This window comes from Atractosteus spatula, chromosome 23, assembly GCF_055471065.1.
Source record: "Atractosteus spatula isolate fAtrSpa1 chromosome 23, fAtrSpa1.hap1, whole genome shotgun sequence".
NCBI classification, from domain to species: domain Eukaryota; kingdom Metazoa; phylum Chordata; class Actinopteri; order Semionotiformes; family Lepisosteidae; genus Atractosteus; species Atractosteus spatula.
In genome coordinates this window covers 16,105,131-16,123,425 of record NC_142728.1, presented here as the reverse complement: position 1 = coordinate 16,123,425, position 18,295 = coordinate 16,105,131, and the positions used below count along the sequence as shown (strand labels likewise).

Genomic DNA, 18,295 nt, shown 5'->3' with positions numbered 1-18,295 from the left:
TCACAGCGCACAGGACCTCCAGCCCCAGCAGCTGACAAGTAAATGAGCTGAAAGGTCATCTGGATTCTACCCTCACAGAAGGCAAAAAGCGATCTTTTTTACTTATTTTTCTACAGCTCCAGAACAGAACCACGAAAAAGTGACATTTCAAAATGCAAGCTCTCCTGCCAGAAAAGAGGAACTGTGATGTAAGAGTGCCCTGGCATCAGCACTGCCCCTACTGCACTGAAAAAGACAGTGAATGGATCCCCTGAGGGAATTCAATTAGTCGTCCACTGCAGCCTGGGGACAAAAGTACAACATTTTATCTAGGATAACCTGCACAGTCTTAACAAGGAACAGATATTCCCAGCTTAACTGCTTCAGGAGCACATCAGTTAAAGGCATGGGCAGGAGAATCAGGGCAAACACATAAGATGAACGTGAGAAAACATTACAAAATAGATCTGACGAACCCTTTGTGTAAAGAAGATCCTGCTGATTACTGTTTCAAAAGCACTTACCCATAAGGATTTATAAAGATCCACATTACATTATTAGCTGTTAAATGCACTGATTATGTCTTACGGGTGGTGTGGGGTTAAACAAAAACTACAAGCGCAGTGCTTCGTTTGAGATGCAAATTTAGGAGCATTTGTTGGTATACTACTGAGTTTAAACTCAGTTCTTTTGTTACCTGATTCAGCAAGTTTCCTGTTTTTACATCGCCATTCAAAACCTAAAGGCTAAATATCTGACCATTTCAAATTTTAAAGAGCTGAGAAACCATACATGACCCTTTGGACTCCTCTGTTTCTTTATAAATTTCTAATCATCTAACTTAGTTTGAGTGCAGGCTTCAAAGGAACTCGTAAAGGTTAAAGGTTCCACACATGCAGAAGGCTCAGTTGCCTGAGCATGTTTCCTCTTTCTAATTCTCAGTGTGGAATTAATCTTTGCCTGTTCCCTGTCATTTAGTTTACCTGAACAGAAGTATCAGAGCTTGGAAGAAGGTACGGAAATTGTTGTGCCGATTGATGGCTGTATCGTCTTGCAGGTCAATGTTTCCAAAAACCTGGAAGACAAGGAGGGGTCCGTTAGGAACCCGAACTCGTTGTAGACCCTGGGCTGAATCCCAGAGTACACAGTGTGGTAAAACTGCAGGCCGGAGCTGAAGACTTCCTGCCGACGTGACGTTAATCCACTATGAAGTGGATATCATTTATTAATTAAGCCCTCAAGCTAAGATACATCTGGAAAGTGCATTTCCGCTCCCTGGGCATAATTCAAGGGCGATTACGTAATTACGTGAAAACAAAGATTTCTTCACAAATCATGTTGACTTTACACAATATTACTATAAATTACAAACAGCATCATCAATTAGTATCATTCTGTGATTAATCAGCCTCCCAAGAGTGTGATTTATTCATCCATCACTGATATTAGGTTCATGACGTATTGCATTTTTCACATGTATTGATTGTATGTTTGCAGAAAACCAAGGAGGTCATGATCCTGGAGTTTCCTACAAGGTAAAAGTCTTATATCTGGACCAGAGTGCGTCTTCTTTCAGCAGAGTGCCTTGCAATCTCCCACACGAGACGGCCGCCTGACTGAGAAAGTGGCCAGGTCCCTTTTGGGAGCAGGTTGCCTCTCAGTCGATTAAAATTTACTTTCAATGGTAAACGACGAACTGCATATCCCTAATTCAGTAAAGGAAAGGATCTCCTCGCAGGATCACCTTGTTCAGTTCTTATTGGAATCTGGGAGCCATTTTTAGCGGTGAGCACGTTTCACAGGCGCAGTAGAGGGAGCAGAAGCCTTCATACTGTATTACTACCCAGATAACCCACTTACTTGCATTCCGATGATGGCGTAGATAAAAAACAGCATTGCAATCAGAAGGCAGACATAAGGCAGGGCCTGGAACAAGGAGACCATGACAGTTAATATGGGCTGGCAGAGACAGAGCAGAAAGTTTTGCGCAGAGAAACTAAAGTGCTTTTCCCACTTGCTCATCAAACAATGTAATTTTGACAATGCGGAGCACATCACCTACATCACCTGATGCTACAGGTACAGCAGAAGATGGCCAGCTTACCTTGAAGGACTGGACAAAGGTCCAGAGCAGAATCCGAATGGTGTAACCCTGTCGCAGAAGCTTGATGAGTCGGGCAGCCCTAAACAGCCTCAGGAAACTGAGGTTGATCAGCTTGTTCTAGGAACCAAATCACAGAAATCAGACCTCTGGCTTAGACACCGCAACAACCTGTCTCTTCCACATGCTTCCAGGATGATGTCAAGCGCAAAGGCTGCTCCCAGGATCACATCAAGACCCAGGGAGCCTAGAGTGTTATTTGCCTCGAATGAACGAGGCAAATTTATTTCCTGAGCTAAACATGCCAAAGGATGTAGAGATGATCTCTAGAATTTAGGTGTACAACGCCAGCAGGCTCTCTAGGTCTGTTGAAATCATTGAGAGCTGAAGTGGTTAGGGGAAGTTTCAAAGTGGTCTGTGCAAGCTAATGATCAGCTCAGTAAGGTCATAAAGGGCAGAGGTGAAACAAACATGCAAATACTGCGTCCTTCCAGGAGCCCCTGCTCCAGATGTACTTCCACATGCCTGAACTACACATCCTGAAGCACAACTCAAGGTTCGATTCTGTAAAAGGCTCTACCTTCGCTGCTCTGCATCTTCAGGGAAAATCTGGAAGCTTTATTTTTGCAGCGTGCAAGGCTGCAGCTGAACCGAACAGAGTGGCAGCTCTGCCTGCTCTGAGTCATCACCACCACCTTGTGCTTTCTTTCAATCCGTGAGCTGTGCTCACGAATCTGTGCCGACTGCGCCAGCGACTGCTGCTTTACAGCCTGTTGTTAATAAGGCAGCAGACAGCCCCATGTCTTGTGTGACACCGAAAGGAAAACTTTCTTTTTGCATAGTCACTTCCATTTCTGTTTCTTTTTACTGCCGTGTTTCTGACAGCAATTAACTTGAACGGCCACATGTGAGTCTGACACGAGGATGAACGCTCAGACATTTGGATGAAGACATGCTTGGAGCAGGAGGAATGATCTGCAGGCACAGAGGAAGATGACAACGAGGGGGGCAGAGACGGGGGGCAGTGGTCGGGTAGGGCGAGGCCCAGCTGCGTGGAAGAAGCGCCACTCACCGATGTCTGTGGGTCCAGTGATGCCGCAGAGGGGGGTTGGCAGTTATTCGTTCGGCAGAGGGAGCGTGTGCCGGCGGGAGGGGAGAATTGCACATCGGAGGTATCGAACACACAGAAGAAAGTGGGACAGAGGGAAATAAGAGGAGCCAAAAAGAAAAGGTAGTGAAGTGGATGAACAAGCCAGGTCTAGTCCACACAAACTGAGAGAAGAACAGACCTAAACACTGTGTAGCGCAAGGGGAAGAAACCCAGGCTAGAGTGAACTCACTTGCACCTCCCTTTGGTTTCCTTTCCTGAACACCCCCATTGCTGCTGGTTAATCAGCTTGTGTGTGCGAGACTACAGGCCCAGCCGTTGCTGCACACTGACAGAGGTGCTTTCTTGGCCCAAACACTTAAATCAGACTCTGCTTTACACATCAGAAGTTGCTGGAGAAGGCCTCGTCTGTTTCTTTCAGAACCGCCCTTAATCCCTCTTCTTATTATCTGCGCTCCAGTGCCATTAACTCCTTAAGTAGATCCATAGTCATTTTCTGGGTAAATTGTTTATCCCATTAGCAATAACCCCCAGCTGCTTCCACTGTCATGAGTGACCAAGTTTGTTTCCTAGCCTGACTGCACTGCTGAGAACTGCACTCACAATCCCAGAATTAATGACAGCATGCTCACACAGTCACACACACACACAAGCACACTCACACGCAATCAAACGTAGTGTACTCACATGCACATGACACTCACACAGCAAACACACATGCAGCACACACACTCACATGCACACAGAACACACACATTCACACATACACAACACACAGCACACACTCATGCACAAAAAACACATACAGTACATTCACGCAGCACACATACTCACATATAGCACATACTGTACACTCACAAGCACACAGAACACATTCACACAGCATGGAGGTCTGACTGCTATGCAAGGTGAAAGCACTTACATTAATTTCTGTGACCAATATATCAGTTATACTTCCCAATACTGTCACAAAATCAAACACGTTCCAGGCATCCTTCAGGTAGTTCTAAACAGAAAGAGGGACAAAAGTAGAGTCTCAGGGCTTCTGCACGTTTTCATTCCGCCCGGCCACGTCTTTTAGAATCAGAGCTGTCTCCTCCTCCTCATGGCTTCTACCTTAAAGTTGCTCTTTCCTTCGCTCTCTTACAGCATCAGGACTGTAGTTGCACTACTCTGGTACAGACTTGTAATACACAAGTTTTTAACTCACAATTTAACAACAATGAAGCATTTATACCGAACATGTCAGAATATTGTGGAAATCAGATAGTATGAGTTAGTATCTGGCTGATAAATGCAAACCCAGTTCCTCATGAGGCATTACTTTGGAGTGGTTGCTGGTTTAGAGAAATCTCCATTAACGCATTGCAGCAAGCCAGTGTTTCACAGGATCTGTCACAAATATCACTGTCAAAGTGCTTGAAGGATTAACTGAATGGCTTCAAAAAGTGCTGCAGGAATAAAGGCAGCAAGTAATTCAATGCACTGCCGTCTTTGCTCAGATTTGTCTTCCTGTGTCCTGCCCTGTGCGTCACATCACTTGGAGCAGAGAGGCATCTACACTCCAGCTCTGCCAAAATGGCCTGTCCAGTTGGCCTCGCTTCCCAGAACAAGAACCGAGACCTGGGAGACAGGTGTCAGATTTGCAGATGAATATTCTACTTTTCCCGAAAATACTTTTGCTTTATTCATAGTTCTTTGTCGACTTTGTATTAAGGTGATCAATGCAGGTGCCAACACAAGGCTTTTCACTGTATCAGGAAGGCAGGCAAGATCTTAAATTTCATGTAATCCCAGTCAATGTTATATGGCCTGACATAGAGACCCATAAAATGTATAAACCACATTTTCAAATCCCCACAGTGGGCTGAAATGCAGAGTTCAGTGGATTTGTTGGTTACCTTATAGCAGTGATTAAACCTCTTTAAAGTTATGCTCTTTCATAGCAGTTTGGCTTCTAGATTTTAACACTGGAGCTAAGCTTTCTAAGACAGTAAGCAGACTGTTGATGCCACAGATTCTATAGGCAGACACACAGTAAAAAACACAAGTAAAGAGGTGAACTGCACCAATGAGCATATTTACCAGGGCACCAAATGCAATAATCTTCAAGATGCACTCCAAGGAAAACAGCGCTGTAAACACAACGTTCAAGTACTTCAGCATTGCCTCGTACACCACTGGAGCCCCATAGAACTGATGGAGAAAACAATCAGGAGTTAGGAATCTGAGCTCTAAAGTTAACACGACCACGTCTCAGCCCAGTGTTCACAGAGGGCAGAGACAGGCCAAACAAGAGAGAACCAGAAGGCATGTCTTTACACAAGGGTGTGCTACGCAGCTATGCTGCTGAAGCCTGAATCCTGGCTTCTTTCATGACACGTCTGAATGAGATCCTGGGATCCATTAGTAACTACCAATTACTATCAATTAATAACTACCAACCGAGACATCACATGAAAGGAAATCCCACATCAAAATCATCTTCGAAATCTGCTTTCAAGCTGATTAGTTAGTGGGTGAATAGTTCTTTATTGAAGTATTTGTTACATTTCCAGAATAAAAACTGTCTGGGTCTCTCTAGCACGAACGGAGCACATTGATGCGTTACTGGCAATTCTATCGAAGAGTTCTTTTTTTATTCTTCTGGAGATATGATTTAAAAAAGCCATTTTTTTTTTGGTTTTTGCCCACCCCCAGGGTACTGACCTTCATCATGAGCACCACAGTGTTGAGCGCGATCATGGCCATGATGAAATACTCGAAGGGCGGCGACACCACGAACTTCCACATCTTGTACTGGAAGGACTGCTTGTTCTGGGGCATGTAGCGTGTGAGGGGCTTGGCGCTGATGGCAAAGTCGATGCAGGCCCTCTGTCACGAGTGAAGGAAGGAAGGGAGGTTACACAAAGGGTTGCAGGAGGGTGGAGCAAGCTCCCCAGCCACTTCGTTGGAGCCGATACTTTGACTTCTTTCAAGAAACGGCTGGATGCGACCCTGGGATTGGTCCACTCTTAACTACCGAACGGGCCAGACAGGCAGAACAGCTTCTCTCGTTCGGAGCCCTGTCTTTTGCTCTTTAGTGGCTTTCTGGATCGCACCTTCAAGACCCCACAAGACGGGGAGTTCTGGAGTCTGTCCACATTCCTTATATTCTTATCCCTCAGCAGTGTCTATCCCTCCATATAGCTCAAACCAACAGGGGTCTGGAATCTGCTGTCTGCTGGCCCTCCCACATTTCCAGGCTCTCATCACTGCTCCCATTCTCATTGCTCCCATCCAGGAGGTAAACATCACCAGGATCCATCTCATGATCTCTCTCCGGTTGCCTCTCAACTAAAGCCCCTCAGGCGTGAAAATTCCCTTCCCCCCCCCCCCCCCATTTAGCCAAGCGCAGCCAGCCCTCCTCACTCACTCAAGGGATAAAATCTGGAAGCTCTCCTAAATCCAATGAAGTCCACAGCTCACTTAGTAAAGTCACTAAATATTATACAGCCCGGTCTTTTTGGCGGGAGCCATGTGGGTGTTCGTTTGTGTGTGGATACCTTGTTCAAGGGTAAGAACACAGTCCTGCTGGCTACAACAGTGTGCACTTGATTATGAGGAACAGTAAACTGTTTTTGCAGATATAAGCCTATGAGATCTCACATGCAGAATGATTAAAGTTAAAAACTGAGGGATATAAGCTTTCTTATGGAGAGAGCCAATAAAAAAAGAAAACGCCGATTTAACACAGAGATCGTGCTTTTAAGAAGCCTGTTGTGGGTTGTGTCACAACCCTTAGCTGTGAAGCGGTTTCCAGAACTCAGATGCTCCTGGCAAACAATGTCTTGCAGACTCTGCAGTACACAGGACTCCATGCGCTTGAAAACAATGGTTTCAACAGAAATAATCAATAAAATCAGTAAGTGGTTGACACCGAGCAGATCAGTGCCTCCTTCCAGCCTGATTGATTCACTGAAGAGACACCTCGGCCACGTTAATCACACTGTTCAGTGTGCTTGCATCTTGCTAGCCTCACGGCCAAATAAAAATCCAATTATAAATGCACAGAATATCCAGACCTGAATCTCAGCACACAGCACTGCTGCAGAGTGAAGACATTATGACTCAGGCCCCACTGTCTGACTTTCTGTATCCCCTGTCCCAGGCTAGAAGTGTATCAAATTAAAATATCCAGGGGAGGACAGGAGGGGACACTCCCGTTGCAAGAGTTTGAATATACATGCAAATCCCTTGTGTTTATCAAATGAACAGATGTGTGAACCTCAGCTGATGTTCTTTTATCTTTTGTGGCACAGCTGAGTTTTTCCTGGGTTTCCATGCGGGCAGATGTTATTTAACACTGCTGGTGCACAGGCTGGCTCTGTCTGCCTGACAGGAGCCTGACGGATTTGTGTCACAGCTGCCTCACCAGGTTTGTCCCAGAGAAAGACAATGAGCATCTGGGGCTGGGGTATGAGCTGTCATGGCGATATGGTGCTGGCGCTGATGTACGATGCAGAACCAGCTTCTCACCCTCAATCCAAGCCGGGAATCAGATGATTGCAAAACATATTTAAACCTATATACCCGTACAGCTATAACTGGCTGGAGACATCCCATTATTCAGAAGGCTGTCTGAGCATTCTGAGTCATACACGTTACTCATAGGATGAAATCTTAAACATAACAGACTTCATTAATTAATAAAGCATGCCTCTGGGAAATTAAATTATAAATTATCCACCAGGAGACAGAAGAGTATGAAGATTCATGGAAAAGCTTGGATCAGAAGTTATCTATACGATTCAACACTACACTGTATTTTATTTATTTTCGGTATGCCGTGCATAAATTATCTATGTATGGGTACAACATGCTGCACTATGGACCTTAAATACCCTATGGTCGGGACATGTGGGCTTGTGATAGATTTTTGAAGAGTCAGCAACCTGAATTTTAACAATCTGACAATTCAGTTTTCACAATCACACCTTCGTTCACTCAGGATATACAAAAGATGTTCTTGTGAAACAGGTATAAACTGCAATTTCAGATCATTTTAACTAAATTTATTTAGTACTGAACTACTTAAATATTGAACGAAAACCATCTAAATCAACATATCTCTGTCACCAGAAATCCGCCTGCATCTTCTAGGCATTCAGGCAAGAAGGTTTTCAAGCTACCGTGAACTTCAGGAGTTCCTGAAGGTGAGGTACCAGCTCAGGAACAGCTGGCTTTCATCAATTTTTGGCATCATCTATCAAGTCTGTCTTGCAGGAGATCGACAGGCAGACAGGGAGCAGCCAGATCATGTTTTGGAGGACACCTTGGTACAATTTGTTCAACTCTGCTTGCAGGCTTTTGGACAGCACACAGATGTAGGTACAGAAGTACCTTGAGCAGTGCAATGTGCTCTGCAGGACATACCAAAAGGAAATTGAAGACTAATGAAAGCCTGAAAAACAAAAACCCTTCCGCGAATAGTGCCCTGGAACGAGCCTAACATTTCCAATCCCAAGAGCGCCTAGCCATGGAAGAGCTCAGCTGTGCCTGGAGTTCGCAAAAGGAGTGAGCCCCTTCTGCAGACGGGTTACAATAACCTACCTCGTTCTTCTCCAGGCTGCACTCAGACATGACCTTGTCTCCTTGCTCCTGGAAGGTGATGATGATGAGGGCCACGAAGATGTTGACGAAGAAGAAGGGGAACACCACGAAGTAGACCACGTAGAAGATGGACATCTCCATTCTGAAGCCTGGGCTGGGACCCTGATCCTCGTAGGTGGCGTCCACAGAGTGCTTTAGGACACTGGGCAGAGTGGGGGGGTGGGGGGGGTAATGGGAGAGATCAGGAGACATAGGAGGAGTTTGTCTTAGAAACCAAAGATCAAAAGAGAAGACTCTTAACACTTTTCATAACACTTTTTTTTCATAACACTCTTCCTCCCAACAAGTAGGGGTCAACTAAACCCGTTTCCCCCTTTGTCATTTTGCACTGCTGCCCTTGCAGGGGCTCGGGCTGATCGAGGCTCACAGCTAGGCCATTACCCCTCAGCCAGGCAGGAAGGCTCCTCTGCATATCCACCCGGACGCACGAAGCACTACTCTGTCCCTAAACTCCTGCAAATTCAGTAGGACCCGTAGGACTGCAGCCACTTACACACAGAAAGCCTCCTTTTCAAACACCCCCTTTTATAAACTGTAGCAATGTGCTTTCTGATCTGTTCAGAACTCCATTACTGGCCCTGTTGTAAGGCAATGTGACATGTAATTCAGTTATCTAATCATGTTCTGAATCTAAAATGCTATTTTCATCTTGGGGCTAGAATGTACTTTTGAAAAATTCCTTCTTTCGGGGAAAATGTAAAGTAGAAACCCCCCTTGCCTTTCCCTGGAACATCCAGTGTTAATTACGGTGACTTGCACAGCGCTTTTTACAAGACATTTTCCCAGGCCATTTATCTCATAAGAAATTCATACCAGTGAGTGAATCTGGGCAAGAGCTCTTAATGTGCTTGTGTATCAAGACGTTCGCTCCAGAAACGAGCAGGATATCACTTCAAACAACCTTGTCAGCTGCAGCCTTTGATCTCGACAACAAAGACTAAAGTGAGGGCAGGCAGAAGCCCCGGTCCTGTTGCTGAGGGACAGCTGGCACTGCTTTAGGGTTTCCGCCATAGAAAGTAAACCTATACACCTGGCTGAGCTCAGCCCCCTCACCTTGCAGTACAGCGATCCTGGCTCGGCGCGGCCAGCACGCTGAGCAGGTGACTTCAGCACTACAGAGCGACAAGGACCCAAGAGAGGCCACTAGCACGTTCGACACAATAAACGACGTTCACACAACCTATTTGGGATTTTTTTCTGTGCCATTTCACACTCATACCTGATTTAACTCGTCTGATTGCACACCCTAGAAAAATCATTGAGAATGAATTGTTCTGACGGTATTATGAAAATCTTGATTTCTGGGGGGGTTTCACCGACTCCGACTGCGGACCCAGCTGGGCTCCCGCGAGCAGCACGCGGGCGGAAGGGCACGCGGTCCCCCGGTCACTCACGTGGGCCAGCCCTCGCCCGTGGACACGGTGAAGAGCGTGAGGAACGCCCACAGCACGTTGTCGTAGTGGAACTCGTACTTCTTCCACTCCCGGGGCTGCGCCGCCACGCCGTCTTTGTCGTAGTCCAGGAACTGACCCCTGCGGCCGCGGGAGAGAAGCCGTGAGAGGGACGCCTGGCCCCGGCCCCCTCCTCCGCCGAGCTGCAGGGGCTCGTGGGGGCCAAAGAACGCCGGAGCAGGGGCCCCGGAACGGAACGAGCGACTGCACGCGGACATTTCGAGAAGAGTGACCCGCCGGCGACCGTGAACATCAGGGGTAAAACCCCTGTTCTGCAGGTCGTCCGAAACGTGTGTTTGTACATCTGCATGCGAAAGCTTTCATAAAGACAACTAGTACAATTATTATGGTAAAGCATCATTTTAACATCGCTGCACAGTGGCTTCATAATCTCTTCGTGACTGCGACATGAGACATTATCATCACACATAATGCCTGGGACATGTGCAAATGGCATAACGTGCGCAAGAGGTCATGACATTTATTTTAGCATTGTACCAGGCGCTATAAACGGTGCTAAATCAAATGTCATGACCTCTTACGCAGAGTTTGTGTCATCTGTGATTATAACATCTTGTGCAGCAGCTACGCGGGCATTATGAAGCCATTATGCCATCGTTTTCTTTTCCCCCCCCATCGCCATCAGTGCCTTCACTAGGCTGTTGCCAAGATCATTTTTAACACCCCCTTTTTCTGGAGGCTCAGTGGAACAGTGGCCCCTGTCCGGCCCGTTCGCCCGTCTGCCCATCAGATGACGGGCAGGAGTGCCAAGGCATGCTGGGAACACACCACCGTCAACAGCGCTGTGTGAACAGGCAGCTTTCGAGAAGATCGAGCGACGAAGAGCGAACGGCGAAAGCAGAAGAGAGGAGCACGCCAGAGCCCGGCGAGCGAGGCAGCAGAGGTCCAGGCCGTTACCTGCAGTCCTTCTCCAGCTCCTTGGACTCGTCGGTGCAGTAGAAGAACTTGCCCTTGAAGAGCTGCACCGCGATGACAGCGAAGATGAACATGAAGAGCATGTAGACGATGAGGATGTTCAGCACGTTCTTCAGCGAGTTCACCACGCAGTCGAACACAGCCTGGAGGGAGCGAGACAGGATGGACGGGAAAGATAAAGGACCCTTTTCTAAACCTTTTCCACCCCCACCCAGGTGTCTGAGAAGCGGGTTTCTGGGATAAATATTTTAACAATCAGTCTCCAGTCTCTGGTGCTCCATGTGTCCTGACGGTACCTTCAGTTTAGGCAGCCTCTTGATGGTCTTCAGGGGACGCAGCACTCTGAGCACACGCAGGGACTTAATGGTGTTGATATCCTTCCCTTTGGTCCCTCTATACAGAACAAGCACACAGGGATCTTAGTCTTTGTGCAGAAGTTGCACGGTGCAGGAGAGCTGTACCGCTCAGTGTGACAGCAACGGCAAACTTTACTGTGAATGTTAACTCCGCAGTAAACACACTCGGCTGTAGTGAATTTTAAAAACCTGCAGGGTGTGGCAACAGCTAGCGACTGCTAAATCGTGCTAATCGTGGATTAGAAAAGCAGGTGCAAATTGTTGTACCATTTCAAAACATTTACATTAAAGTTATAAAATTATTTTGGGCGCAATGTATGCATTGAAGGTGAAGGTGAATCTCGTCACACTGAACATGTAGCTCTGTTTTATAGTTATACAGTATCAGATTCTAGAAGGGAAACAACAGGAGCAACACTGTAAAGAACTCATCTAAAGGATTCTTTACCTGCTCTACTGCAACAATATGTCGGCATTGTAAAGTGTTCCAATGTCAGCCTGCGAGAGCATGGCCTTGCCATGTTAAGACTACATCTCAAATACACAGAAAAGTATCTGATTGCATTAGAGATTTCAGCACAATGTAACATCCTATGCTTAAGATTACATACATTCTACATGTATGTGATGCTCGATTTCTAAAACAATTACAATAAAAAACATCCTTTATAGGGCTTTATTATATATATTACCTTTGGGATGAAGTACTGATCACACCTGTGCATCCTAGAGTTTAACCCTGCTAATGCTCTCAGACCCTCCACTGACTAGTCACATGACTATCCAGACCATGCTCCTTTGTACAGTCATGTAATTCTGGATTGATTACATGGGTTAACGTGACATATTCTGCAGTTAATGCATGCATGGTAGTAAACATTATTCTACAGAAACCGACTATCTGTAAGTCTGGAATAGTATTGGAATTGGACTATATCTATGTCATGATTAAACACTATACACTATTCATCTACACAACAAAACGCGATTCATATACAAAGGACAGTAGTGTTTGAGTTTCTGTAGAATAACAGGCAAGTGAACATCAGATAAAAAGAAACACCCAACAGCGGGATGTGAGTTTCTTCCAAGGGACCCTGGTTTTTCTCTGTTTTTTGTATCTGATAATCATAACACCTCTGACAATAAGCTACAAAGCTGAGAGGGTGAAGACACAAGCAACACAAAAATACCTGCAAAGGTACAATTTCAAAGTAAAACAAATGGTTAATTAGACTTACAATTAAAAAGGGTATACTGTGAGGAAAATTAAGATGATAGAAGTTTACACAAAAATACTTTAAAAAAATCTAGAATACCCAGGATTGTCCTCATCACAAGTGTCAGATAAAATATTTACTTCTTCATTTTAACCATGATTTTTCCTTGGCAAGAACGCTTTCTGAATGTGTAAGAGAAGCACAAATGTTTTGCATTCCACTGCTGTTCAGTCCAACCTTACAGACTCTCAGGCAGAACACCTTCGCATCTTCATTCGACTGCACACGGGCTGGACAGGGACAACAACCAGATTATCACCTACGAGGCTCCTGTGATGCTTGTGGACAAGCAAAACTCACAACACTGTCGAGTCTCACCTGCTCTCTGAGGTTCATACTATATGCGAGTGAACAAGTCCAAGTGAACAAATTAAACTGAACTGAACACCAAACAAACTCAGCCTTATGTGCGGTGCAGGATCTAGTCTGCCCTTGTCAACATGCCATCATGATAAAGCTAGTCTCTGAGAAACCGCGGTGCCTTAATTTGAATCTAACGACGATGTCAATTAAGAAGGATAACGGCACTTTTTGTGATGTTTCATATTAATGGTAGTCATTAACCCTGGGAACGGCATGGAGCATGTGGCTGTTAACAACCCACTGACTACAACACACCAACACTGACAATTTCAACCACTTTCATAAAGATCTAAGCAATCTACAGAGTTTTCCTTATTTTCTACAGTGCGCGCTGCTGGATCTCTCTTTAGAAACCTTAGAGCTTCTCCCTGGTGTTTTACACTGAATATATCGAGACATGAGCATCAGTACAGCTTCTGATCCAATCATCTATCTAGAGAAATGTGGCTGAAGCCCCAGGGGCACAGTGGCTGTGGGACATCGCCCTTTCCATGCCTGATATTAGGTCGCAGGGTCCTGGGCCAGGCCTCTTCAAACTTGTTGATCTGAACAGAGAGAAGCTGGCACACAGACCCCCGAGGGATTATTTTCTGAGAGCTGTGGTCTGGGGGCAGTGGAACTACAGGGGCCAGATTGGGCAAAAAGCTGTGCTCTAGTAGGCAGACGGCCCTGCCTCAGGTGGCTCTTGCACAGAACACACAGTATTCGGCCGATCGTAACTGTTTCTTCAGGATAAGGCAGAATCCTGTCAGCACACAGAGGGTTTAAGAGAAGCACGCAAGCAACCCCCTCCTGCACCCAGAAGAGCAACTGATTCAGGCTGTCACCAGAAGTGTGAGCTTCCAAACACTGGATGGGCAAATCTCCAAAAAACAGAACCTTTATTTTCTGCGGCAAAAATAATACAAATTTAAAACGCCAACTACAACAGACTGTTCTGAAAAGGTCAGCCTTTGCCTAAAGACATCAATTTTTGCAGAATAGTGCTTTTTTCCACGCAGACTGTTTGAGATCCTGAGCACACTGGGCTCAATAAGACTCAGCTCTGTATGATACAAGGGACTCACAACTTACCGAAATTCATCCTCTTGTTGTTTTGACTTATATAACATAAATACTACATGAAAGGCTTGTTTCAGGGCAGGAGCCTTCTTCTACAGATCCAGAGTGGGCTGCCCAGACACAGCATTATGGCCACGTACATCATGGTGTGGTCATTTCACTTGGTTTTCTAGGTCTACTACACCAGCATGCAAAATCACCATGCTCTTATGCACATTAGTCTAGCATGCTTGCACAGTGAATAGGGCCAGTGGTTAGAAATCAGACAACACACAGCGATGGCACTCTGATAGCTTTCCAAAGAAGCCCCGTGAAGAGAAAAGAGGAAAGAGGCTTTTAGCGTTGACAGCAAACTCCAGCCAGCTCCCACCCAAGGACGCCTGTTCTCAGTCCATCTCTGCAGCAGGACAGGAAACTGTCCGCCTTGTGTCGCATAGGGGCAGTTAATCAGATGGAGGAGGGAGGAGCCCTTGAAGACGTCTCAGGTCGTGGTCCTCACAGGAGTTTGAGTGAAAGCACGTGGTCTTTTGCTGCTTACTGCTGTCCTTCTCTTAATTACGTGGATAACCGTGACCACCTGAATTCGTGAATTCCACATTCAAGCACTCTTCACGCTAAAGGTTTCTACTGTGATTGATCCAGACAAGGAGACACAAATTAAAGAGACAATTCATTTCTGAAACCTCTTCTATCTTCAGGGACGGCTTCAATGCCCTGGGTCCTAGAAGGTCTGGAATCTCATCTGGCAGGATGAAGAGTACCAGAGGTCTTCCTTCCCCCAGGCTCTCCTTGCCTGTTGCTCTTCTCTGTCCAGGGCCTGTCTGGTCTCATGTAGGAGGCCGACACCTCCTACATCCCCAGCGGCAATCAGCCTCACTCAGTCAGAAGAGAAGGAGGAGAGGGAGGCTTGAAAAGAGGGGGGTGTCAGCCTATGTCTTGGGGAAATGAAGCACATGGAAAGCGAGGAATGGGGGAAAAAAAATCACCCAGGAAAGAACATCCTATTCACTCAGGACTCAACATGGAGGGCCTGCTTTGGGGGACTCTCTACCCCTTGAAGACCTACTGCAAAAGAGTGAAGAGGAGCTACAAGACCCCCCTTGGAGCATACTGCACATTAATGTTTTTTTTTAAACTCTGGAATCACCCATTGTTATGCTGTACTTTCTACGCCCCCCCAGTTTCTGGATCACCAACAGCGCCAGTTTGCCTTTGCTGCCAAGATCCTCGTACCACTTCGCTGGGAAGGAGGGGGAGGAGCAGATGTCCTCCGCCACAACACAAAGCACGACCTTCTCTTCCTCTCTCCCACAGCAGAGCCTGCCTCGGCTCCAGGAGCCGGATGACGTTCCGGGTGACGGCACTCCAAAGCCAAAGCCCGCGGGCAGCAGGCGAGTCCCAGGATTCCCTGCCGAGGGGCACACTGAGGATCCGAACCCTAGCCGGCTCAAGCCTGGCCCGACTCCGGATCTTGGAGATCTGCCTGGGGATCTTGGTCCAAGCTGGCTCCTGGCTGGGCTCGAGCCCGTGACGAGGGCGGCGCAGAGAACTCCTCTCCTTTCTCGTACAGCGAGTTGTTAGAAAGTGTCTCTGAAAGTACCGAGAAGTGTCTATTCCCACGACACTACGTCTCTTCTCCCGTAAGGGAAGAGGGAAGCAAGCGCCCACACAGTGGAGCAGCAGCTGTCCACAAGGGAGGGAGGGAGGCGAGCGGCTTCTGCCATCTTGCAGACATCACCTGCAGATCTATCCAGGGCTCCCCTCACATGGGCTCCTGGCTGCCCGTTTTGAATTTGTGCTCCTTTTTCTCAAAATCTGTCAAGGCTACATAGCTAACAGAAAGATGGTGACACACTGGGGTGTCAATGGAAAGCTCTCAGAGTGCCTGGCTGCACCTCCTGCTGTGTAGAGGAGAGGGGCAACACAGAAAGGTGAAGGGGCGCGGTCCTGGCTAGTTAGGACGAGGGGGGGTTCTGGGAGGGCCCCACCTGGTGATGGTTTGGTGCGATCTAAAAGCAGGGGAGCGTTAACAAAGAACAAACAAAGAAAAGCACAGGAAGAAATTACAAACCGCTGCACAGACATCAACACACAAATAGCTACATAGGCAGAAATAAACAGACTGAAATTAAACCAGATTCATTGTAATGATATTGGAAAATGACCGCCCCTAGGGTGAAGATTCATAGTTAAACGCTGTAATGTAAGACATTCAGAAAACATTGTAAGACACATAAGGGATTATATAAGGAATAAGCTATGGGTGAAGAAGCTGTCCTAGTTAACAGACAAAAAATAAATTCAAATAATGAGGAGACAACTTAAAGGAAGACTTTTGTGATTTCTGAACTAGTGTCACTTCAATAATTATAATTATTTGCTATTAATTTACACTACAGGCTGTGAGTTCTATGGAAGCTACACAGAAAACAAATTTTTAAAAATATCGTTCTGTCCACTGAGGAAAAATCCCTTTAGATTATGACAGTCTTGTCCTCACTCTGTTAAACTACAGTTTACGCTGTGAGCTGACACAGAAATCAAGAGTCTAATATGATCTCTTCTGACAGCCAGTTCTCTCTGCGACAGCGTAAAACCAAAGACAGCCGACCGAGGAGGATTCTGGAGTCTTACACAACAGATTTATCACACACTCCGAAAGACTTTAGAACTACACAAGATTAAAGAGCTGAAAAAACGAATCATGGAAAATGAAAACGTAACAATATGACACGTAAGGTTACATGCAGTACACTGGATATTAAAAATGGTATCCTTTTGACTACAAATGGAAGATGGATCATAAAAAAAAACAGGTCCCTGCTCACGTAAAAAGACATTGTGCTCTAAATGACTGAAAATGGACAGAATGAGCCCGCAGACGTACAGTAAAGAGGTCACTGAATTGTGCAGGAAGTCGCTTAGTGCACCTCCCTCACACCGATCGCAGCTAGAGCTCTCGCAGAGCCCTGCGAGTCAGCGACTGTAGCAGACAATGTCTGATTCAGGACCTGACTGGGAATTTATGGAATGGTGTGACTGTTGGGGCCCGTGCTGTTCCCCGGGAAACAGCGGAAAGACGGACGAATTCCATGAAGAATGAAGGAACACGGCAACGTTCTGTGCAGAAATGGCAACTGTGGTGTGAACTGCACAGGGTGCGACTGCCACAGAAGTCAAGCCATTGGCCAACCACAGACCAGACGCTCCCAACAAGTCCAACAGCGGTGCACCAGAACTCTGTCAACGGAGAGGCTGCCCTTCAGAAATGCTGATTCCTTGCTTTATGCTTTGAATTACTGAATTATTAATAAGGTATGAATTATTTTTATTCTTGGTGTCCTTGGCACTGATCTACAGCTTATAACAGGCATTGATCAGTTCTGAACAATATGCTTCTGCAGCATGAAAGCACATCTTCACATGCATCCTGAGACATACTGTAACTGTCAGGTTTAGACTAAGCCTGGAAAGTGTATGTTGAGTGCGATGCTTCTTATGGCCTCTCTGATTCACACTGAGACACGTGGGACTCAGGTTCTTGAACATTTAGTTGGTTACTATTCCTGTTCTGAGGTACAGAAACCCGACATTAACTCTTCACATGCAGCCTTGGTTTCCACATTTCACTGTTCTCATTTATTTCAGTATAATCTCTTGACAGTTTGTGCTACAGGTAGATGTATGTAACCTGGCTTTCCATGGCCAGAGAACCCCCTCTGGCCTATTGCTCTGAACTGGATATGTTGTTTTTCTCTCTGAGCTATGAAGTATCGCACCTGCGCCAAGATCAAGGCATACGACCCCTGTCTTGTGACGGGGGTCTTGCCTCATTTACATCATCCAAAGGCTTAGACATTTTGCATATGAACAAAGATGTCACTGGAAGGCATCAGGTTTGTTTTTTCCAACCAACGCTGTACCACATAACTGTCTGATACGCATTTAAAATTTAGGGTGCCAGTGCCCCTAAATACATCGGGCTGAGCTTACAGAGTTAAAAGTCC

At 46.2% G+C, this 18,295-nt stretch overlaps 1 protein-coding gene across 1 annotated transcript in view; it reads right to left on the bottom strand.

The window, feature by feature from the left end:
• cacna1ba (calcium voltage-gated channel subunit alpha1 Ba) overlaps positions 1–18,295 on the bottom strand; it is a 158,861-nt gene that overhangs the window by 26,105 nt on the left and 114,461 nt on the right. The window contains exons 27-36 of the mRNA XM_088940316.1: positions 11,524–11,620; positions 11,210–11,370; positions 10,235–10,372; positions 8,781–8,982; positions 5,898–6,062; positions 5,274–5,384; positions 4,111–4,194; positions 2,084–2,200; positions 1,840–1,905; positions 963–1,054 (exon numbers count right to left, since the gene is read on the bottom strand). Of these exons, the coding sequence (XP_088796442.1) occupies positions 963–1,054; positions 1,840–1,905; positions 2,084–2,200; positions 4,111–4,194; positions 5,274–5,384; positions 5,898–6,062; positions 8,781–8,982; positions 10,235–10,372; positions 11,210–11,370; positions 11,524–11,620 (1,233 nt within the window). The remainder of the gene's footprint in view (positions 1–962; positions 1,055–1,839; positions 1,906–2,083; positions 2,201–4,110; positions 4,195–5,273; positions 5,385–5,897; positions 6,063–8,780; positions 8,983–10,234; positions 10,373–11,209; positions 11,371–11,523; positions 11,621–18,295) is intronic.